This window comes from Temnothorax americanus, unplaced genomic scaffold (genome assembly GCF_048541705.1).
Source record: "Temnothorax americanus isolate GAGA-0224 unplaced genomic scaffold, ASM4854170v1 Scaffold11, whole genome shotgun sequence".
NCBI lineage: Eukaryota > Metazoa > Arthropoda > Insecta > Hymenoptera > Formicidae > Temnothorax > Temnothorax americanus.
In genome coordinates, this window is record NW_027509242.1 from 2,218,255 (window position 1) to 2,241,532 (window position 23,278).

Below are 23,278 nucleotides of genomic sequence, written 5' to 3' on the forward strand. Positions count from 1 at the left end.
AAAAAATGGTTTTTTTCCGCGATAACTCGGTTTCTAATAAAGTTACAAGGTCGAATCGGAGCTCATTTTAAAGCTTTTTTTACGCTCTACAAATTATGTCGTATGACATTTTTACGTATGATCGATTGTTTTCGAGACATCGAACGAGAAAGGGAAATAAAAAAATATGAGAGAGATATATTTAGTTTTTTCTTTTTACTCATTATTGTCGTCCGAACTTGCAAAAATGCTTCAAATAAAACTTGTAGAGCGTAAAAAAACCTACAATTTTTATTTGTTATTTATTTTATTTCGTTGAAAATTACGCCTTGTAGAACGCCTCAAAGTGGAGAGTCGTCGTCATCGCGTTAGCGGCGCGTTGGTTACGTCGATACGCGGCACCGAACGCTTTCGCTAAGATTTCCGACTTCATTGACGCAAATAAGTAACATAATAGGTGTTTTTTATAGGATTTTTCCCGCTCTACAAGTTACGTTCAGTGATATTTTGGCGTACGATCGATAGTTTTCGAGATATCGAAAGAGAAAAGGAAAAAATTGAGCATTTTTGTTCGTTTTTTTCTATTTTATCGTTTTTCGCACACGAATCTGTATAAACGCTTCAAATAAAACTTGCACAGCAATAAAATTCGTAAAATGTTTTTTATTTATTACTTTAATTTCGTTGAAAATTCCATATCGCACTACGCCTCAAAGTTGCAAATAAATCTTGCAAAGCCTGAAATTATTGTAGCTATTTTGAAACCGTCAAGTTTTCTTAATTACACTTACCGTTTCATTGAAGAATACATGAAAGCGTGCAGTTTTATATCTAAGTGACAATATTTGTGAAGTAAGTTTATAAGAAAGAAATACTTTATCGCTGACGCGATGGCGACGACTCTCCACTTTGAGGTGCTCTACAAGGCGTAATTTTCAACGAAATGAAATGAATAACAAATAAAAATTGTAGGTTTTTTTACGCTCTACAAGTTTCATTTGAAGCATTTTTGCAATTTCGGACGACAATAATGAGTAAAGAGAAAAAACTAAATATCTCTCATACTTTTTATTTCCCTTTCTCGTTCCATGTCTCGAAAACAATCGATTATACGTAAAAATGTCATACGACATAATTTGTAGAGCGTAAAAAAAACTTTAAAATGAGCTCCGATTCGACCTTGTAACTTTATTAGAAACCGAATTATCGCGGAAAAACCATTTTTCACATTTTTTACTCCCGTAAAAAAAGCAAGCGGGAAACAAAGGTCGAAAACTTGAGATTAAGCTTTTTTTGATCCCCCAACACCCCCCAAAAGAAAAATCCTGGGTCAGAATTATGTCTTTTTTAAATGTACATAGTGACTGGACTAATATATGGAACGCATAGGCGTGCTCGACGCGTTATGAAAAGGAAAAAAAATTACGCGACGCGGGAAAAAAAAACTGCTGCCTCTCGATATGAGCGTCGCTCCGCGTAATATAATCCCGTCCTCATCCACGTCCCCATCCTCCTCCTTCTCCTCCGTCTCGTTCTCCTCCACGCTCGAGCGAGGAAAGCGCGCCTCGGAGCGTTTTTCCCCACGGCGGAAAACACGCGACACAGATATTTGACGGAATTCCGTTTTCAACGCGACAAATGGTGTACTTCCCTTGTAAAGCAGGCGAAGGATCCCGTCGCTCTTGCCACGCGCGAGGAAAGAAAGCGAGGGACGAATTGACGCACGTATCTGAAGAGGACGAAGACCTTTTGCGACGTTGACTTCGCGTGCGCGGTTTATCCTGGAGAGAGATAACGGGCGGAGCCCTAAAATAACGCCCGAAATTGAGGGCAAGTGCGCGACAAAAAGTAGCCGGCCTTCCATGTTTAAACGGCGGATTTTCTTGCGTGTACTTTTTCCCCGAGCGTAAGCCCCGGAACGAGCTTTTTCGCGTCGGTTGAATAACGAAAGTGAGATAAGAGTTTATCGACGGTCCGTCAATAAATATAGTTTTATAAATCTTCTTTGCGAAAATGTAACAAAAAAGAGAGAGAGAAGGCCATTGATCTTTTTTTTTTTTTTAGAGCACTTCTCTTTGGCAAATTTATATTCCTTATAAATACTTATACGATTTCTCGAAAGCGATTTCTCGAGAGACAAGAGGGAAGCCTATCTTCGATTCGTGATTTAAAATATCTTGATTCTTTTTAATAGTTTTTTTATGCCAACTCGTAATACGAAATGGATGAAAAATTGGGGCGCACCTTATTACGTAAAAGAGATTTTTCCACATATATTTCCACTATAATAAAACGCAGAATTTTTCAATAAAATTCGCCTCGCTCTTTTACTCCATTATATTCTTAACAAGCAATCATTTGTTGGGACAAAATGAGAAAATGTTAAACACGCGGTCTCTCTTTCCAGGATGAAAACGCGCCTGTACGTTATTATTTCCGAAATCAACGTGAGAGCGCACAACATCTCGACACTTACGCTCGAAAGTAGGTCCTTTCGATATATTTTTCGTACAGACTCTCGGAAGTGCGATATATTTTGCATCGTGGATTTTTCGAGCGCGCGACTCGATTGGCGTTTAATATCCGTTAATCGAGTAAAAAACGCGTTTCATACGGAAGTAGTAAGGCCCTTAATGTACGTGTCGTATTATCGAATAAGTGTTTACAAGCCTGTAAATATGTACATAATTTTCATCGTTATTAAAATTATTCACTATTATAAGGTGCCGAGTATTAACATGTCGAATATATATTTTTTTTAAGCACTCCTCTTTGTATTTCCTTTAATATATATGATTTCTCGAAAGCGGCGTGTGAGATCAGAGAGAAAAGTCTATCTTCGATTTGTGACTTAAAAATTGTATCTCAATATATATAATTCTTTTTGACAGTTAATTCTTATGCCAATTCGAAATACGCAATGGATGAAATTTTGGCTCGTCGCGCCACTTTATAATTATTACGAAAATATTTATTTTCCTTCATTACGAAAACCCTATTCAGTTTTATAATAATCATATAAAAAAGGTATAATCTTTTTTCCTCTTAATTAAATGCATATTTCCTACATTGTAGAAAATAGGAAAGGGGGAGGGAGAAAGAGAGAGAGAGAGAGAGGGAACATTTCAGCTCCACATATATTTATTAATTATTATTTCTTCGGCGCGGCTGCCATGCTTGAAATATCGATATAAAATTGAGGAAGAAATAAAGAACAAAATGTGACTCACCCTTTTCCTGGCACCTGGCTCGTCCCGCTCCGACGAGATTCGCGTCTCGTTTGTTTCCGGAAAAATGTCCCTTCGCGATGCCACGACACCTCGCAGATATTCATTTCGTTCTGGATTCACACGATTCCAAGACAAATGTAGCGAAATTGGCGATCTAGGGGAAGTCTTTCCCTCTTTCCCTCCTTCCTTCCAGAATCCACCTCACTTTTCGAAGAATTACGGTCCGCGATCACAGCTCGAATCGAACTTTTACGTTCGTTCGACGAAACGCGATGAGTTCACCCTCGCGAAACCGTCGACGACGCGGCCATTTTGTGCTCCGATATTCTCGCACTTTCCGCGTTAATTTCCCGCGCGATAACGCGAGTCGCGCAATTTTCAAAATCGTTCGCGAAACCACTCCTGGTCTCGGGCGGCCTCGGGTAACTTCGGATCTCGCGATACGGATGTATACACTAGTAACTTGGGCTTGTCCAATTTCGAGAGACGAATTTTCGGAGAATGACGCCGCGACGGACTTTGGAGTTCAGATTTAACACTTGCCCGATGGTGAGCGACGAAGCTGTTATCGTCCGAGACAGTTTATTGTCCGATCGCGAACCGATGTCCTCACTGTCCGCACTACTTTTCACGCGATACGCGCGTCGCAACACACTCTTCGAATTCGTCCGCGAAACTACCCGGCAGTACCGGCGCCTCGGCCGGCCTCGGGCGGCTTCGGCTCGTCTCGGATCTCGCGACTCGCGATACCCAAGTGGACCGACAACTTGGAGCTCCTTCAATTTTGAGAGGCGAATTTTCGGAGAATGACGTCGCGACGGCCTTTCGAGTTAAGATTTAACACTTGCCCGATGGTGAGCGACGAAGCTGTTACCGTCCGAGACAGTTTATTGTCCGATCTCGCACCGATATTCACACTGTCCGCGCTAATTTCCACGCGATACGCGCGTCGCACACACATTCTTCGAATTCGTCCGCGAAACTGCCGACGCCTCGGGCGGCTTCGGAAGACTTCGGCTCGTCTCGGATCTCGCGACTGTTCAATCTCACCGAGACGAGCCGAAGTCTTCCGAAGCCGCCCGAGGCGTCGGCAGTCAGTTTCGCGGCATTTCGTGGCAATTCGAAGAACGTGTGCGACGCGCGTGCTTATCGCGTGGTACTTACGATTTCTTCCTTTTGCGGGTCCCTGAAGCGCGTTATTACGCCGGCCGTATCGCGCGGTGTAAATCTCAAATCATGTCCTTACGTGACTCGACCTCGCCGGATCTGGAGACCGGATTCACCGGATTCGAGCCGCAGTCCTTGAACTACGTCGACCTGATCACCCAGGCGATCACCAGCGCGCCCGATCAGCGGCTCCGCCTCAAACAGATCTATGAGTGGATGGTCCAGAACGTGCCCTTCTTGAAGGACAAGGGCGACGACAACAGCTGTACCCCTTGGAAGAGCAGCGTGCGCGGCAACTTGACGAGGCACACCAGGTTCACGCGAGTGTGGAACGAGGAAGATAAGGGTGCTTGGACGATCAATCCCGAATCCCGATTCCAATTCGCCAAAATCCGTCCCCCGTCGCAGAAGCGGCCGTTCGAAGGCTTCGAAGCCCACGTCCAGTTCCGGCAGCAGCGTCAGAGAGGGTCCGGACCTATTCCCGGACAGTCCCTTGCCGTCCGGCAAGCACGGCCGTTTAACGACGGGTCGTAACAAGAATAGAAATCGGGACGACAGGCAGCGCGAAGGCGGAAGGCAAAATATGTCCGCGCCTACCGGCGCAGGAGTCGGTGGTGGTGGAGGAGGTGGCGGCGGCGGCGGCGGCGGCGATGGTGGCGGTGGCGGCAGTGGCGACGGTGGCGGCAGTAGCAGCGGAGGTGACAATAAATTTGGAAACCCCTACGGTCTTAGCACCCAATTTTTAGAGTCTTTAGGTATCGAAGGTCCTCTGGTCACAAGGGTCTTCGTCGCAAACGTTAGTATGACGCAAGTAATATTTTAAAGAGCGTGTACTTGTGTACTTATCCCATCGAGAAAATATACGCGTGTCTATTTATTCAGCTGGATTATAAAGTTGACGAGAGGAAGCTAATTGAAGTTTTCAAGTTGGCCGGGGAAGTGTTGCGTGTTGAATTGTGGAAAGATAAGGATGGTAAATCAAAAGGTTGCGGTGTCGTGGAGTACGCTCGCCCGGTAGAATCGGTACAGGCCATCTCGATGTTCCACGATCAACGGTTGGACGACAGACGCATGACCGTCATACTCGGCAGAGCCAGCGAACCTGAGATGCCGCCTAAATTACCGGAAGGTATTTGCACATTCGTCAGTCCGCGATAATGCGATCGGGCGATACACACACACGCTTGCTGCTTCTATAAATAAATTTACTTTTTAAATCAGGTTTAAAGGGAATCGGCATGGAGCTCGGAGCTGATGGTAACAGACCGTTGGATGTTGCTAGAAATAATCCCGGTGTACGGGCGAACGATCTGCCTGGTGGCGGCGGTGGGTTCTCTGGAAATCAAGGCCAAAGCGGTAGCTTCATATCGAGTATAATATCGGACAAGTGTCAGATATTGTACTTATATCACCGTAACTCGATGCTTTAATCATAACTTATTGACGCGGCGTGAGGAATCTGGGTGTTTGTGTGTCGTCCGCAGGATTACACTTCTGATACTCTAAAATTCATCCTAGTTGTCTGGCAGAACTTAGGACGGAAAGCGAGAAGTGTCTGTCTTTGGAAGATCAGCAAGTCGGCTACCGACGAACACTCCACGCCCTCTCTCTTTCTCTTTATCCCCGCCCTCTCAACTTTTTCAATTTTGTATTTTTTACCGCCAAATCATTGTTTCTTTTTACAGTGGAAGTCTACTACGTGTTCACTTCTTAAAATTCAGTTCTTTTTTTTCTAACGATCGTGACTATAGTTTAGTTGTTTAGGCTTAGGTTGCTTGATGATCTTACTATAAGTCAGTAATTATAGTAGTAAAGATTCGGCTAAATTCTGCGTTTTATGCACCGTAGTATGTTTACCAAAAAGTAAATCGTGGCATCGAATATGTCGCGTCTTTCTCTTAATCTCGTCTGTTCTCCGCGGAAACGTACGCGGACGGGACTTGGATTGATTCCGGTACGATGGACGACGTTGCAATTGGCGACATTATTTTTTGGTAAACATAATTCTCCTCTCGCCATGTAGATCTTGAGGAACATTTTGTGCATTGTAACAATCTTGTATAACCACCACTCTCATAACAGTAATTGAATAAAATCCAAATCCGTTTTGAGACTATATATAATATATAAACTATACTGGTCGTTGTGTTTTATTTCTGTGCTATTGTGTGAAATTTTTATTTTTATTTTTTTTTTGCAACGCGTTTAACGGTACGAATTAATCGTAATTCTTCAAATATTTCGATTTTTGTATTTTGAGTATATTTCTAAGATTTTATTTATTTTTTAATATTTCGAAAATTTTACTTTTACGTGTGTGAAAGTCGCGCTATATAACGCGGACATTCGCTCTGTTACGGCGATGGCGGGATCGTCACTCGTTTCGCGCGCATCTCGCTGAAGTGCATCGAAAACGCAACGCTCGTACGATCATTGCCAGGTAGTAAGTATGTGCATATTTTTTCGGTCCTGCAATTAGCTGCGCCAATTATCATTTTAATAATTGTCGAGATAACTTGAATATTAGACGTTAGATAGTTGTTGAAGTTGACGCTACATAGATATATCTACGATACTGGCTACTTTGTGAATCGTAATATATCACATTCTTAAAGAGCCCGTGTCACACTACGTATCGCGGACACGGATCGGATTGGGATTACGGATCGCGGATCGGATGTCAGCCAATCACAGATGAGCTGCTCGTCTATAATTGGCTGGATTACGATCCGCAATCTCAATCCGATCCGCGTCCGCGATACGTAGTGTGACACGGGCTTAAGGAGTACGCCGCGCACGTTTTTTCGTTCTTGTAATTAACTCCTGCCGTCCCGCGTCTCTTTTACTCTTTTCCCGATAATTCGCTATTTCGACCACATTTCCAATATTTATTTAAATATTTCTCGAACATTATCTGGATGTTAAATAGCTCCATAATAAATCTTGAATTATGGCCGATTACGAGACGCGTCGCGACGATCGCGGAATCGCATTCGAATCACTCCGTCGCAAGTAAACAGTATTAGTAAACACGCGCTCTTCGAATTCGTCCGCGAAACGTCTGGCGCTTCGGGCGGCCTCGGCACAGTATAACCATACCCAGTAGCGACACTGAGTGTCGGCACCTTTGATGTAGTTGTCCTCAAGTCACGTGGTACGTCGCCATATTGTCAGATGTACCGGCGCTACAATTGAAATGTACATATATAATTAAAAATGTATATGAGTATATATAATCAAAAAAGATTTTTTGCGCAATTTTAATTATAATCCAAAGAATTTCTTGAAGTAGAAGAAATGAAAATAATACTTCTGTGTATTTTGTATCATTTTATTTCAAAATTTTTCGTAACTTATTGTGTAAATAGAATTGTAAAATGTATACAAAATATATATAATTATTGAGCTCAAAAGCGAATATAGATCATTGGGCGCAAAAGCTAATATTTTTATTTGTTCTGTCATTGAGTAAAAAATGCATAAAAATATTTAAAAAAATACTTATGTTTATTCCGAATACTTGCGTTAAAATTTCATAATTTTTACTGAAAATTTTAGTAATATATAAATATTAAGATATCCATTTTTTTTTAATTAATTGTTCCTCATGGACATCCTTCAGTAGAAAGAATGTGCTCCAAATGTCAATGTCAACTGAAACAATAATTGGAATAAGTGAAAACATGTAATATTCACTATCATTATGTGCTGTTACTGTATAATACTTACATAAAAAATAGTAAAAATGTTAAAAAAAGTATTCCAATTGTTGCTTATCATAGTTAGATTTAATGATATCACACTCAACTGAAATATAGTAATTATGTTCACAAAATTTTTGATATTTCCAACCATACACACACACACACACACACACACACAGAGTTCAAAACTGCTTACCTGATATTACTGAATTTCCTCAGAATCATCACTCAAATTAAATGTTGCGTTGTTTTCACTTGATAATTCAAAAGATTTATCATTTTCCATTTGTTCGGGGATTGCATGTGGTTGAAGTCTGTTTTTCAAATCGTTTAAAAACATCGACGATTTAAAATGATCACCACAAACTTTGTAATTTTTATATAAATTTTCTGGTGACGTGTTAATTTCGCGACCACATTTTTCCAACCACAATTTTGCTCTGAAAGATGTTTTGTATAAAATATTAATGAAAAAACACTTGATATATAATTCAATTAACAAATCCGCTAATGGAAATTATTTTACTTATCTGGGTCTTTTGGAAAACGAAAAAAACTGGGACCAGATTCACGCCCAGAAATATTTGAACAATTCTTCATGGCACAACTATATCCACCTCTCTTCATTAACTTCATTTTAATGTAGCACGTCACACCCGGAATTTTCTTATCACTAATAAAAAGACACAATTTATTCAAATAAAAAATATGTCATAAAACTGTGGAGGTTGAGGTTACCTACGATGTTCGAGACGCAACTGGGCGCAACCATGTTGTGAGATGTACGGACTCGCACATGCGCACTAAAATTTTATTCCGGGTCGGACGGCTGAGTGTCGCTACTGGGTATGGTTATACTGTGGCCTCGGCTTGGGGGGCTTCGGCTTCGGCTATCAGCTAGTCCAGACTCCAGCTACTACACTGGTCAAGTTGGCTACTGCGTAGTCAAGCTCGCCAACATTCGGCTTTCTTCAATCTTATTGAATGAGCAACGAAAACGAACTATAAACTTTTATTTCCATTAATAAAACGCACAGATATCGATGGATTTTTTGCTTCGCTTTTTTATTGCTTTATTATTATATTTTTAATAGAAATTATTTTTTAGAACAAAATATATAATTCTTTATTACCTTTATATTTCTTTAATATTTAATTTATCATTTTTTAAAGAATACAAATTTTTATTATTTAAGATGATAAAAATATTTAGCGATAATAATTTATTCTTTCGACTAGTCAAAAGTTGTCCAAACTCTCGACGAGAAAAGAGCTCTTCCCGCTCTTCTCCACAAGCGCTTGTTTCCGCTCTGTATTTCTGTATTCCTTGGGAAAGCGAGGATAAATCGTGTCTCGTGAATCCTAACCCTAACCTCTTTCCCTACCTTTCCCGTTTTCGACATATTAGCGAGCGGTACGTATCGCGCGAAAAATCCGTATTTTTCACGATAATCGTCAACGAGACGGGCATAGTACGAAAACTGATCAATTGTTGACGATTTTCTGAAGTGCGAGAATGTAATATTTTTAAGCGAGAGGTATAAGCGGAATAGCTTACGACCGGAATGATTTGGATTTCTGTTTGTTGTGTTTCAGTGAAACGCTAAACCTTCAAAATGTCCATCCGACCGGTCTATCGACCTAAAATCGTGAAGAAGAGGACGAAGAAGTTCATCAGACATCAGAGTGACAGATATGATAAACTCAAGGTAGGTATATCTCTCGCTTCGTCCCCTCGAATTGCGTATAAACGTGTTTGTAAAGTTTGGTTATGCTGCCTACATTGTACAGCATTGTTATATAGCGTGTAGTAACTTATACGCATTTAATTTTATTTAACATTATATATTTATCTTGCTTATTCAAACTATTATTCTTCTAGAGAGAGATTTGTCTTTTAGATTAACTACTTATTAGCGTAAAGTGTATGTATAAAATATGTTGCGTACATTTTGCAGCGCAACTGGCGTAAACCAAAAGGTATCGATAACAGAGTCCGCAGGCGCTTCAAGGGTCAATACTTGATGCCCAACATTGGTTATGGTAGCAACAAGAAAACGCGTCACATGCTACCAACCGGCTTCCGCAAGGTCCTTGTGCATAACGTGAAGGTAAATGTTGCTTTTAAAAAGAATCTTTTTAAAAATCAATGAATTTGGGATTTGTATAGACAGAGTGATCTCGAATGTCGACTTTTCTTACAATATGAAAATATGTATTTCAAGAGTTTTCATTATTCAAAATATGTAAATAGCATTACGCGAGTTGGCTACAGTTAGAAAACAAGTACGTTATCTTGTGCACAGCTGCATATTTATGTATTTCTTGATAAATTACATATACAAAAACTGATTCTTTTTTTTTTTACAGGAACTGGAAGTTTTAATGATGCAAAATCGCAAGTTCTGCGCAGAGATTGCACATGGGGTTAGCAGTAAGAAAAGGAAAACCATTGTCGAGCGTGCTCAACAACTTTCGATACGCGTAACCAATGCCAGTGCACGTTTACGTTCGGAAGAGAACGAGTAAGCATTACTTTACGTGTATTTTGGAAATAAAATATTAAAAACGTATATCTCCTGTCTAGTCTTCTATAATTTCTTAGTGGTATATTCGACTATTCTACGTAAACATTCTCAAAATTACAAGACCATCGGACTTCTTGCAAATCATATATGACAACAATAAGCTTTTTAAGATTGCAAGATTTATTCGTTATTAATTAAAATTGACTGTTATATACCATTTACCAATTTACTAGTAAATTACATAATCGCGAATAGTTGCGCACAGTATATTACATCATTCTATGATATATAAAAAAAAAGGAAAATGGAAATGTCTATGGGTATTCAGTACGATCGCTCTCTCTTTCTCTGAGTTTAATAATCTTATATTTCTTAAGAAGTTATTAATTTCTACATGTAAGATATTATTTTATATTTTCAATCTACATTATCCTGAAAAATTAGTTTTACATATCCTGGCGTTCCCTCGAGCGGTACCGCGCAGAAGGGACAGATCGCGATATAGCCGTTTGTGCCGTGTGGAATGGCTACTTTTTCCCAGTATCTGCAAAACGGAAAAGGACAAACAGCAAATGAGAAAATCGCGGAAAAACTAATAACGCGCTTGAAATGTATCTATAACTTATTTAAAAGTGTAGAGGATTAGCGATTGACGCGCGTTACTAACTTGACAGTTTTCTCCGTAGCCATATGCCCACAGGGACTAAATGCGTAAGTGGGCGGTCCGCAGTCTACGTAAAAGGCAGGCTCTATTCCCATAGACAATTTGACTACCGCCCCTGCGACAAGGCACATGGGACATCTTCTCGTAACCTTATCCTTTTCCTGGCCCCAATCGTGATGCCCTTGTACATGACCGCATTTAAGGTAAACGTATGGCTGCTGCTGCGTCGAATCCGAAGCTGCTTTGCGTGGTATGACCAAGGTGTTCAAGCCCACAGGGCACTGCGGCCTGCCGGCGTTTATAGCGTCAACTAATTCCTCTAGATCCTGTTTCGTCTGTGAGAGAAACGTGCAATCAGCGAATGTAAATTTTGCAATATGACTTTATAAAATCTTTCTAAAAACGTTGTAAATTACCGGAGACTTCGCGAGGCCTTCGGCTGATCGCCAGAGCAAAGTAGCGCCACAGAGGTCGATGAGAGTACCATCTTGCAGAACATTGCTCTCGTCTTCCACGACATTGCCCTTCTGCTGAGCGCTCCTACTTTCTCTGAGCGAGAAAACTCCGCCACCTACGCTAACTTCCCGCCAGAAGCCGCATTGGGCCTCACCACCGCAGAACTGGCCCCGCGGATGCATTATCAGGACTCCGTTTGTCGTAAGTCCATCGATCTCGCGATTTTCCTGCCATTTGGTTGCTTTTTCCTGCGTAAGATTGTCGATAAAGTTCCCGTTCCTTTGCTAAATTAGATGTACTAAGTCCGTACGATCAATAGTAGATTCCGAATCTCACCCCTAAAAAAATGTTCCTCGAACTGTCGAAGCCCGCGGCATAGATCCTGGCGACTCTAGGGTCCGATCGGTCCGCCAGGATTCGACAAGCGAACCTGCTGATGGTGCTTTGGGCGACGCGTCCTTCGTTAGCAGGCCCGCCGTCGCCACCGCCCGCACACGTGTCCATCACTACGAAATCGATTGGCGACTCGGACGAACGACCGATCTATCGGACACGTGAGATTTAGAATTATACATCACATATGTACAACTACATATGGTGGGGTAAGAGCCCATAGTGGTCTAAGTCAAATTTTTTTAAATATTGACTCGTGTGCACACAGATGCAATTTATATATTATATAGATATTTTAGGCTTTTTTACCCCTCCATATAATGAACACACTGATATGAAAAGTTAATAAAGAAACTAACAATAAAGGCTCATGCGCAATGAAAGGAATAACGAACAAGGAATAAAACATAGAGAGAATTCATAGTCGCATATTATTTCGAGACGGTCTTGAAATAAGATGCGACTATGAATTCTCTCTATGTTTAATTCCTTGTTGCTAATTCCTCTCATTATGATGAGCATGAATCCTAACTCTGCGAAACCCATAAGATAGAGTATTTCGGATTTACCTGAAACATGTCCGTTTTTTCATCTTCCGTGTATTCGACAATAACAGCCTGTGTCCTGGAGAGCGTGTACGAAATCGAGTGCTGCTTCGTGTTGAGGATGGCTTGCGAACTGTGGGGCGTCTTAACGATGTAGTGCTTGCTACGTTTAACACCATTTGGCACGGGTCTTTTGTATAATACGAATTTACTTCTCCTTCTTCCCCTATCGCCAGGTGGAAGGTAACCATTGTACCTGTGAAAGTCGTCAGAAAGATTCGTTAGTCGATTAACCTTCCGCTTTCTTTCATCCGCTTAATTCGCTGGAAATCCTTACCCAAGTATAACTAGTTCGCCGTATTTCACTAATTGTTTGGGCTTTTCGTGATGATAACTGTGAGATCGGTGTGGATTGCCATGTGAATGGCTGCGACTGTGTATATTGCGTGGACTGTGAGGTGCACCGACTGTCTCACCTTCTTCCACGAGCAATGGGCTCTCGCTACTACCGCCGTCGGATCTAATTGTGAAACATACGGTATAATAAACCGTTCGTACATAAACACATAGGGTGATGTTCCACTACCACTTTTTTTATTAAGATTCTTATTGACGCTAAATAGATTCTCCGATAAATTCGAAGTCGCTCTTTTTTTTTTACAAATAAAAGAATATATTGACTGCAAATATTTTTCGGTATTAGGTACTATAGTAATCAAGCATCAAATTAAACCTCTGTTAAAAATTGAAATTAATTGTTGGGGAATGGGTTTATCGTTTATTTGTAGTTTCGAGGCTTAATTTGCTGAGATATTTAATAACTTCATAATTAGACTCTCTTTTATTTAAGTAATTATGAATTTGTTTCTCTTTTGATTTGTAATACTTATGGCTGAAAGAAATGATGGTAGTGGCACATCACCCTATACAGAATAATGTGACAAATTATTGTGAGATATATTTGTTAATTCTTTGTAAAACAACTAATTTAACCAAGAACCAATTGCAAAGTAGCACTATAAATCTTATTAAGCCCACGAAGCAGTGAGAGCTCTCATTTTATTAAAATTTTTACAGGAAGGAAAGATAAATCCTCAGAAACAATGCAGTCATAATAGCCCTAGTTAGGAGATCTTAAGAGTAAAACGTGGAGGATGAATAATCATGTAGTACACGTTGCGTTAAAACTGTACAAATTATACTCGTTCCCTGAGCGCTTCCCTATTCTTGCATAATTGCAGCTACCACCAAGGAAAAGGAGATTTCATTTGGAGATTAAAACAGGATTAATATGTTAATAACTTATGGAAACGTTGAACAGAAGGATGTCTGTAACTGGAAATACTTTCTAGTCCCAAAAAGCAAAAAGATATCGGATATGGGTGAGACTGTACAGCGAAGTTTCAGTATTTTTAAGTATTTTATGCCGAGAGCGAGGTGACTTAACATTGTTAATGTATTCGCACTAAGACCTAAATCGTCAGATGAATGTATTTGGCACGCTTTCTTTTGTAATTTTGCCATCGTTTAGAGATAGCGGCACGGCATTTCGAGCCTGCCGATTTTGCGAGTGAAGGAAGCGCTTGATACATCACCTTGTCGCACATATCTGTACAGCCACGCAATCTGTCCCGTTTACTTTATTCTCTACAAAGTGATTCTTTACAAAAGAAGCTTATTTTCGTTTTCGTCACAAACGTGACGGCACGCTTCGTGTGTTTTCTTTACAAACGGTGCGTTTCTACAAGAAAATCCTAATCGCATCTGAACACAAAGCCGTGATAGAGAAAAAATTAGTTTTGTCGTGGCTTACATTACGTAATATGTAAACCGTAGGCTTACTTACCGCGAAGGGTATGGAATGCGTTTAGTTACCGGCATCCTCCTTTCAATGGGACTTATAGACTACTACTTCCACACATGGTACTTGAAAGGGTAACTTGGTAAGAGGACGGGCAGTCTTAAGGATCTTCACGCGGTTGCAGACATATCTGAGCAATTGCATTTGCACGCGGCAAGCTGCGAATTGGTAATTATGATCTGCAATGAGAAACAATTCAACATAAAGATCATAATTAATCGTCAACTCTCTTTTTCTATCTATTCGCCGGGCGAGCTGCGCCCCGGCGTAACTTTTTGCGCAATAAAATTTTCCATATCCGTGGAAAGTGCGCGCGGATACGCTTCGACAAGCAGGTCTAGAAATTACGCTAACCATGGTCTAGAAATTAAGTTGACTTTGGCGCGTCAAAAATTCTCGATTGACATTTCTCTCGTTTATTTCATTATTTCTAATCGTACCGGGTATTCCTACCGAATCATCCTCAAATTTTCTCTATAGACACCTACGCACAAATGGGCTATTACGACTGCTGTTTACGCTAGCTTACAATAGTTAATACACGTTTACGCGTGTTACGAAAATTCTACGCAATGCATAGCTTTATCTTGAAATAAAGTTCCGTAATAATTTGTGAAACGAAGAATGTCAAGCACATAACACGTACAACCGGAGCATGCGGCTAAAAATGCACCCAGAAAAGCCCGTTTGGAAATTTCCTCTTCGACAGATCTGATACTACGTTTACGCGAGCGTTACTTCTGTATTAACTTACGATAATTTACCCGTTTACGCGAAGGAATTATCGTAAGTTACTACGGAAGTAACGCTCGCGTAAACGTAGTACGAGGCACATCGATTGCACACTTAAAGATAACACAAAACACCAACTGCTTTGCAATGACGATTACAGATTTTCAACGAGATAATCATTAATCCTATTTTAATTCGATTCGATTAGTTTACAAAATAGCGATTTTATGGGAGTTGTTCATTTTTTAAATGCGTTATTCCGTATTATTCGCGACGGAGGTTCGATGGTGCTGTTCAGAGAGTATAGAGTCACGTCTCTCCGCGAGGTACGCAACAACTTTCGGTTTCAACAATAGCGGACAATTAGCGGCCGCGTGCGAGTCATCGCGAAGAACGAGTGTCAGCAGATATTCTCTACGATCAAAATACGCTTATCGCGCGCGGGATAAACAAACGTTCTTTCGCAACCACTTGGACAGTGCCGTACCAAGTTACGTCGATGACCTAAAAAGATTTGCATTTCGTCCATTATACTCGCGCGATCACGAATAAAGCGATTCTCGCCGATGATAGTTGCGCTGTCCCCCGAGTTTTCGACAAGATTCCCTCGCGATTCCTTTATCACCGAACAACGGTAATTTTATCGAGTTCGAACCTTCGTGCGATAGATAAAAACGAATTGGCGTTGTTCGGTATACGCGGGCGCCACTTTTAAAATAAATATATATATCTTTGTACCTTAACGGTAAAGAATCGTACCTCCACAGTTTTTGTCGAAATGGAATTAATTGTAGCTCAAGTTGTACAATGATATAAAGAGTTTTACGTCCATTATTACTAATTCCTAAGATACAATATTTAGAAAAAATCGTATTAGAAATTTTCGTAGAAAAAATAAAACTTTATAAACCTCGTTTTCCCTAAATTTAGAATAATGGAAATTCAAGTTGAGAGAGACGGGCCAAACATAATAACGATTCTTTGCAAACAGTAAATTTAATTACCGTTGCTCCAACAAATAGTGTATAAATAATCGAGATGTACTTAAAAAATAGAAAAAAATAAGAAGTGGCGTCCGTATAATGAACAGGTACCGACAATTTTTTTTTTTTTTTTTTTTTAATTCTCGAGGCTCGCGAGATTCCGTCCCGAGCATTCGGATCGGAAATTGAACCCGCCGGAACTACGGCGGTTCTCGTTTGTCTTGCTGACGAATGTCGCGCCTTTCGGCTCTGAGCTCTCCTATGTACATCTCCCAAAACGGAGCAAAGTACGGACCGCTCTCGCGGAACGGGAGAAAAGCAAGGTCGCGACGAGGAAGAAGAGAGGAGTGTGCGACGAGCGTGACCGAGGACTTTCAAAATATTAGGCGAGCTGGCGGAACCGTTCGCGGACACCTGTGCTCGCGGGGGGGGAGGCCCTCCGCGATGATCGCGCGGACAAAAGACACAATGAACGGGGCGGAAAGGAGGAGGAGGAGGAGGAAAAGCGATCACACGCACCGAGCCGATATCACTCCCGAGAGATATAACGTTCCCGCGATCTCTGCGCGTCCTGTGCGTGTTTGGTAAATATCCGATGCACACAGGCGCACGTCGGCGTGTGTGTGTGTGTGTGTGTGTGTGTACACACGCATATTTGCGCGTACGCCGAACGACGCAGTATCGTATCGGTTGCAGACAGGAAAATCGCAACGGTGCACCGCGGCACGTCGATCGGCGACACGATTTGTCTCGTGCAGTGCTATCGACCGCGCGCGGGGAGGAGGGTGTATCTCCCTCCCCCTCACTCGTTCTCTCTTTCTCGCGCTCTCTCTCTCTCTCACACACACACACGCACACGCGCGCGCGCACGCTCTCTGTCTCATTCTTTCAGTTTCGGGAAGACTACGGGGGATTAAATGGCAGATCGTTTTACCGTATCACCATCGTGGCACGCTCCGCATTCGAGCACGACTTCGCTGCGACGAGCACGTTTAAAGAATGTCCTTCTCCGATCGAGCGAACGTCGTCCGATCTCTTTGGGAGACGCGGCGGCACGCTCTTCCACCTTGCCGCCCCCCCTTTACTTTCCCGAGGAGTCGTCCTCCGAATAATGACGATGTGCAATGACGTTGAATGGAGCGCGCGCCGCCCCCCCACGGGCTCTCACTCTTCCGTCTTCCTCGAATCGTCGCGATCCATCGTGTTTGCCAGGAGCGACGGCGACGGTCCACGGGTGGAACGGCGATACCCCATGATCGCGGGCGCGTGTTACGCGGGTGTCATATCGATCACGCCGAACGCCAAACCGACGTCCGTCTCTCTCTCGCTTCTTCCGCGGCGTTGTTTCACCTTTCCCACCCTCCCCCGGAGTTCGATGGTTCGATCGTCGCTCTCGTTATGCGGAACACGCTTGTCGCGCGCGGCGCGCGACGATACGACGACGGCGGCGACGGAGTCGCGGGATGGTCGACGGTGGCTGCGCCTCCGCGGAGCGCGCGATGACACAGGCACCCACCCACGCGGAGTAAAATACAACGCAACACAAACGCGACGCGACGCGACGCGACGCGACACACGCACGTATAGACTGGTGTAGACTCGCAACTATCGGACTCCGGACAGTCCGGACGCGAATCCGACGACGTATGCCGAGCGTACGCACGGACAGGATCGCGAAACGCGCCGCTCGATTCCTCGCGGAAGGGTGTCGAGCGAGAAAATCGGATTACCGCGATCCGAACTCGTCCGATGCGTCCGTGTCCAATGCGAGAGACGCCATGTTGCTGCGATCAGATAGATCGGAGCGCGTCGCGCGATTGGTCGATCCTTTTCCGGGCGGCGCGAATCCGCCCCCGAGCGAACCTTGGTCGGAGTTCGCACTGTTCACAGTCCGATCAAATTCATATGTTCATTTTTCTATCAATATGAGATTATAATTTTAATCTCTCTGTTTAACTTACTTTTTATCCTTTTCTAATTCTTAAAACTAGAAAAAATTAAACACCAGACTTAAGACGAGTTTACAGTTCAGGGTGCCTCCCCATGCAGGACGGAATCTCGGAATCATTCCGATTGGTTAGTCCCATGAGGCTAACCAATAGCCTCATGGGACTAACCAATCGGAATGATTCCGAGATTCCGTTTTGCATGGGGACTATGGGGAGGCACTCTCACAGTTTGCTCGTAAACAGACAACGTCCGACGTCCAATAGGAGAGTCCGCTTCCTGGGGACTTTGATCGGCGATTACTTTTTCCCCTGGAATTTTTGCTCCTGGAAAATGGCTTTTATGTTGTCGAACGCGATCGTCAATGGCGTCGTGCCATCCTCGTCTTTATCGTCTCGAATGTCTAGATGCTCGATTGTCGGTGATTGTCAGTTCGGCGTAACGGAACGGGGGGTTAGAATTTGATGCGCGTGTGAAATTTCGCGAATTACTCCGAATTGAAGAAAGCGCGACAAGCGCGGGGGTAACGATCGCGAGTACCACTTTCGAGAGCCGTCGGCTGTATCGCGAAAAATGAGCCGTAGAAGAGTACACGAGGAAGATGACGGCTATGGTGAGCGAGGTTCAAAGTTATCGCCGTCCTCCTGACGCCGCGATTTACCGATTATTTGTGATGTTCAAGCAGAAAGCTGCATTAATATGAACGTCTCTTATTTTCATATCGTCTTTTCTAAATCCAATTCAAATTCAATTGCTTGACGATGTCTGTACTTTTTATTTCTGACGCATGTTAAGCGCGCGCGTTTACACACACACACACACACACACACACACACACACACACACACACACACACACACACACACACACACACACACACATATATATATATATATATATATATATATATATATATATATATATATATATATATATATACACACCTTTTTCAGAAGTACAGAAAGCAAAAAAAGTTTTTAGTATTAGATTTATCTATCACGCAAGATACATATTTTTTAAATTGAAAAAGTGGAAAAAAGTGTTTAAAAAAAAATACTTTAATGTCTCTGTTGAAATAATATTTAAATAATGTTTAAATATTATACAAATTTAAATTTAAATATTATAAATTTGCATCTGGCTAACATTTGACATAAATTTAATTAAATTACAAATTGTTAACATACGTACGTAGTGTTGATAGATCATATTTTTATTACGTATTATATATTTTCTTATTATAAAAATCTTTATCGATACGGTGCTTGTACGACTAAACCTTTCTACTTATTACATTTATAAAATTACATGTATTTATTCGTTACGTATGTTTATTCTTTTCTTAGATCGAGTATACAAGAAACGCAGGAGGGTTTCGGAGAATCAAGAGATTGAAGATCGTCTTGAATCTCTCATCCTCCGCGTTGGAGAAAAGTCAACGTCGTCTCTGGAAAGCAACTTGGAAGGTTTGGCTTCCGTATTGGAAGCCGACCTGGGTTTATTTCGTAGCAAGATTCTTCGAATTTTAACGGACTGCGCTATTAAGATGCCAGAAAAATGCACAATTTACACCACTCTCGTCGGGCTGTTGAACGCGAAAAATTTCAATTTTGGTGGAGAATTTGTTGATTATATGGTGAAAAATTTCAAGGATTCTTTAAAAGCGTGCAAATGGGATGTGGCTAGGTATTCGCTTAGATTTCTAGCTGATTTGGTAAATTGCCATGTTTTATCGTGCGGATCGTTGATGCAGTTGTTTGACAATATGCTGGATGCTGCGAACGAGGATGGAGTACCGCAAGTGAGACGTGATTGGTATGTGAGAAACCTTTATCTATGTGGAGTTTGTTGTATGAATTACGTAAATTAAATAATTATACGTAATAATTTACAGGTATGTTTATGCCGTTCTATCGACGCTGCCGTGGGTTGGCAGAGAGTTATATGAGAAAAAGGAACAAGAATTAGACCATCTGATGGTTACGATAGAGATATTTTTGAATAAACGAAGCAAGAAACATCAGCCAGCGTTGAGAGTATGGTCGAGTGACACGCCTCATCCGCAGGAAGAGTATTTGGATTGCTTGTGGGCGCAAGTTCGCAAACTGAGGCAGGATAATTGGGCCGAGAAGCATATCCCACGCCCCTATCTGGCATTTGATTCGATTCTGTGTGAAGCGTTGCAACATAATTTACCACCTTTGATACCGCCTCCACACCATGAATCCTATTCCTATCCGTTGCCCACCGTCGTCTTTCGTATGTTCGATTATACGGATTGTCCTGCCGAAGGGCCATTATTACCGGGAAGTCACGCCATTGAGCGATTTCTGATAGAAGAGCACTTACGGCAGATCATCAATAATTATTATTTTGAGAGAAAGGATTGGTAATATATATTGAAAAAAATTACAACTGTTGCTGTCGCTGTTCCAAATTACATGTAATAATATTAATTATTTTTATTTCACAGTGCTGCACAATTACTGAACTTCCCGTTCAAAGCCAAAATCCCTTTAGACTATTGTATTGTCGAAGTGATATTCGGTGAATTGTTTAGACTGCCCACTCCAAAACATTTAGAGATCGGTTATGGATCAATTTTGATAGAACTCTGCAAATTGCAGCCTTCGACCATGCCACAGGTATTAACAATATAAATTACACGCTCGAAAATTTAATACCGTATCGTTATTTATATAAATATAGTAGAGTACGATAGAAATAACATTTAAATTGTATTACTGTGTAGGTACTGGCGCAAGCCACGGAGATTCTGTTTCGTCGTATAGACAGTATGGCGGCTACTGCCTTCGATCGTTTTGTTTGGTGGTTTGCGTACCATTTAAACAATTTCCAATTCCGTTGGTCGTGGGAAGATTGGGATTCTTGCTTGCAACGTGACGTAGAACATCCAAGACCAAAATTTATACGAGAGGTCTTGCTTAAAGCTTTGAGGTCAGTATTTTGTCCAAGTCTGTTTTTTACTATGTGTGTGTGTGCGTACATATATTTAAATAGATTAATCTATCTCCAATTATATTAAAATAACAAGTTGAAATAACGTACAAAATTTTCACATTTTTAGATTGTCATATTATCAAAGGATTCGGGATATGATGCCAGACTCGTACGTAGACTTGATTCCAGCAGTTCCCGAGCCCGTCTACAAATATTCATCTGAAGGTGCCAGTAAGTATATAGTGTAATAGAACTTTAATATCACTGCTTTGCGACTTAACGAGATATATGTGCTACAACCTTGTTTGGATATTTTGATATAAGAGGATGTAATATCTTATTTTTAACCACGATTAAGCATGAATGAAAACTTTTTATTTGAATCATTGATATAAGACATAGCAAAGCTATTGAACAAAAAATCTTCATAACATTATTAATATGTAACAGTATCGATACATTATCAAACTATTTCAGGTTCACTCCCCGGTACATCAGCAGCACACGAATTGGTGGTTTCTATAAGACGTAAATGCACGCCGGAAGAAGCATTAAATGTATTAAATACATTACCTGGTCCCAGAGAAAACGAAGAGACGAATAATTACAATCCGTTAAAAATCGACGTCTTTGTACAAACTTTACTGAACCTTGGTTCGAAAAGTTTCAGTCATAGTTTTGCGGCCATAGTAAAGTTTCACTATGTTTTCAAGGTAAATGAACTTAACAATTTGCTGTACAATTTGGATGCATATGCATGTGTGCTCCTCACATTATGATTATTTTTCGAACACAGGTGCTCGCTGAAACGGAAGAAGCACAGATATGTATATTAAGAAACATGTACGCGTTGTGGAAGAATCATTACCAAATGATGGTAGTGCTAACAGACAAGTTTTTAAAAACCGGTATTATTGAATGCAGCGCTATCGCCAACTGGATATTTTCCAAAGAGATGGCATCTGAGTTTACAAAGTTCGTTTTACTGTTGTTTTGCATCTTGATAAAATATTTAATTTATTCATTTTATTTCAAAATATATATCAACACAATTCCCGGTACACATTGGAGAGAACGGTAACACGAGAAATTTTCATTTCCAGATTATATATTTGGGAAATACTGCACTTGACAATACGTAAAATGAACAAGCATGTGACGAAATTGAGCACGGAATTGACGGAGGCGAGGGAGAAACTGAGAAGAGCGGAAAGTAGGTCAGGTTCCTCTTCGGACGAGGAGGATACTAATAAAGAGAGAAATAGGGAGAGACCATCGGAGGATGTGGTAGAACGAATGGAGGAAAAGTTGGAAGCTGCGCAAGCAGATCAGAAAAATTTATTCCTCATTATATTTCAGGTATAAAAAAGCACATCACTTGTATTAAAAGTAAATCCACGAATGTCATTTTTTTTCTTGACATGAAAGAATTTCTAAAATTGTTTTACGCAAGACTTTTATATGACAATGTAAGCAATATATTAATTTCTTCTTTTTTAGCGTTTTATAATGATCCTATCGGAACATTTAGTGCGCTGCGACACAGATGGAATTGACTATAACACGCATTGGTATAAATGGACTGTAGGAAGATTGCAACAAGTTTTCTTATCTGTGAGTTATAAATTGATTATTATTATGTAATAATATTCAATGCTTAACGCGGAAAAACAAATGAAAAAAATATACATATAATTTTTGTCTATCGTAATTGGAGGACGTTTATTCTACTTTACAGCATCAAGAGCAAGTACAAAAATATTCTTCGACGTTGGAAACTTTACTCTTCACTCCAGACTTGGATCCTCATATTTTGGACGTGTTTCATCAATTTGTTTCTCTACGAGCATAAAATAAGATATATATACATATATAAATAATGTATTTATATCAGATGTATCAGAGTACGTTTATATAAGTTAGTAAGCTAAGCTGCATCAAATACATTTAAGTTAATAAGCTAAGTTTCAATAAAGTACATTTTAGAGTTTTTATTTGTGTCGTCTCTCATCTGATACTGTCCTCGTCCTGACACTGCCAATTTTTAAAAGTTAAAATTTTGCGGACCTTTAAAACTCTTCGGAATTCCAAAATACTTTTAAATTATATCGATATTTCGACGCGTCGA

At 40.9% G+C, this 23,278-nt stretch overlaps 6 protein-coding genes and 1 long non-coding RNA gene across 12 annotated transcripts in view; 4 read left to right on the forward strand and 3 right to left on the reverse strand.

Moving 5' to 3' along the window:
• LOC143908635 (uncharacterized) overlaps window positions 1-3,950 on the reverse strand; it is a 189,369-nt gene extending 185,419 nt beyond the window's left edge. For both annotated transcript variants that reach the window (XM_077426384.1, XM_077426381.1), the window contains exon 1: window positions 3,210-3,950. The gene's annotated coding sequence lies outside the window, so the exon portion shown is untranslated. The remainder of the gene's footprint in view (window positions 1-3,209) is intronic.
• A 338-nt stretch (window positions 3,951-4,288) lies between these two features.
• On the forward strand, window positions 4,289-4,910 carry LOC143908641 (forkhead box protein O6-like). The gene has a single exon (XM_077426390.1). It carries the CDS (start codon window positions 4,446-4,448, stop codon window positions 4,908-4,910), a length of 465 nt encoding a protein of 154 aa, XP_077282516.1. The 5' UTR covers window positions 4,289-4,445.
• LOC143908637 (heterogeneous nuclear ribonucleoprotein M-like) lies at window positions 4,825-6,035 on the forward strand. The gene is made up of 3 exons (XM_077426386.1): window positions 4,825-5,172; window positions 5,259-5,505; window positions 5,598-6,035. Exons 1-3 carry the CDS (start codon window positions 4,960-4,962, stop codon window positions 5,804-5,806), a joined length of 669 nt encoding a protein of 222 aa, XP_077282512.1. The 5' UTR covers window positions 4,825-4,959; the 3' UTR covers window positions 5,807-6,035.
• Window positions 6,036-7,862: 1,827 nt separating this feature from the next.
• On the reverse strand, window positions 7,863-8,942 carry LOC143908644 (uncharacterized). The gene is made up of 3 exons (XR_013260204.1): window positions 8,823-8,942; window positions 8,607-8,753; window positions 7,863-8,520 (listed from the first exon to the last, which is right to left on the reverse strand). It is a non-coding gene; the product is annotated as an uncharacterized LOC143908644 (long non-coding RNA).
• Window positions 8,943-9,355: 413 nt separating this feature from the next.
• On the forward strand, window positions 9,356-10,653 carry Rpl32 (ribosomal protein L32). Its single transcript, XM_077426393.1, has 4 exons — window positions 9,356-9,494; window positions 9,677-9,789; window positions 10,039-10,191; window positions 10,451-10,653. The coding sequence occupies exons 2-4, from the start codon at window positions 9,697-9,699 to the stop codon at window positions 10,607-10,609; spliced, it is 405 nt and encodes a 134-aa protein (XP_077282519.1). The 5' UTR covers window positions 9,356-9,494; window positions 9,677-9,696; the 3' UTR covers window positions 10,610-10,653.
• Window positions 10,654-10,947: 294 nt separating this feature from the next.
• Pli (E3 ubiquitin-protein ligase pellino) lies at window positions 10,948-18,029 on the reverse strand. Of its 5 annotated transcripts, none has more exons than XM_077426361.1 (8): window positions 17,177-18,029; window positions 14,513-14,706; window positions 13,004-13,186; window positions 12,691-12,922; window positions 12,065-12,271; window positions 11,689-11,976; window positions 11,276-11,607; window positions 10,948-11,152 (listed from the first exon to the last, which is right to left on the reverse strand). In XM_077426361.1, exons 2-8 carry the CDS (start codon window positions 14,545-14,547, stop codon window positions 11,026-11,028), a joined length of 1,404 nt encoding a protein of 467 aa, XP_077282487.1. In that variant the 5' UTR covers window positions 14,548-14,706; window positions 17,177-18,029; the 3' UTR covers window positions 10,948-11,025. The 5 variants fall into 5 exon arrangements, with proteins under 5 accessions (XP_077282487.1, XP_077282488.1, XP_077282489.1 ...); XM_077426362.1 differs by lacking the exon at window positions 17,177-18,029 and adding an exon at window positions 16,762-16,780; XM_077426363.1 differs by lacking the exon at window positions 14,513-14,706.
• Window positions 18,030-18,545: 516 nt separating this feature from the next.
• Cbp80 (nuclear cap-binding protein subunit 1) lies at window positions 18,546-23,142 on the forward strand. Its single transcript, XM_077425753.1, has 11 exons — window positions 18,546-18,802; window positions 19,536-20,004; window positions 20,084-20,578; window positions 20,663-20,834; window positions 20,942-21,147; window positions 21,278-21,381; window positions 21,628-21,863; window positions 21,947-22,125; window positions 22,254-22,509; window positions 22,651-22,764; window positions 22,889-23,142. Exons 1-11 carry the CDS (start codon window positions 18,763-18,765, stop codon window positions 23,000-23,002), a joined length of 2,385 nt encoding a protein of 794 aa, XP_077281879.1. The 5' UTR covers window positions 18,546-18,762; the 3' UTR covers window positions 23,003-23,142.
• Window positions 23,143-23,278: the final 136 nt, after the last annotated feature.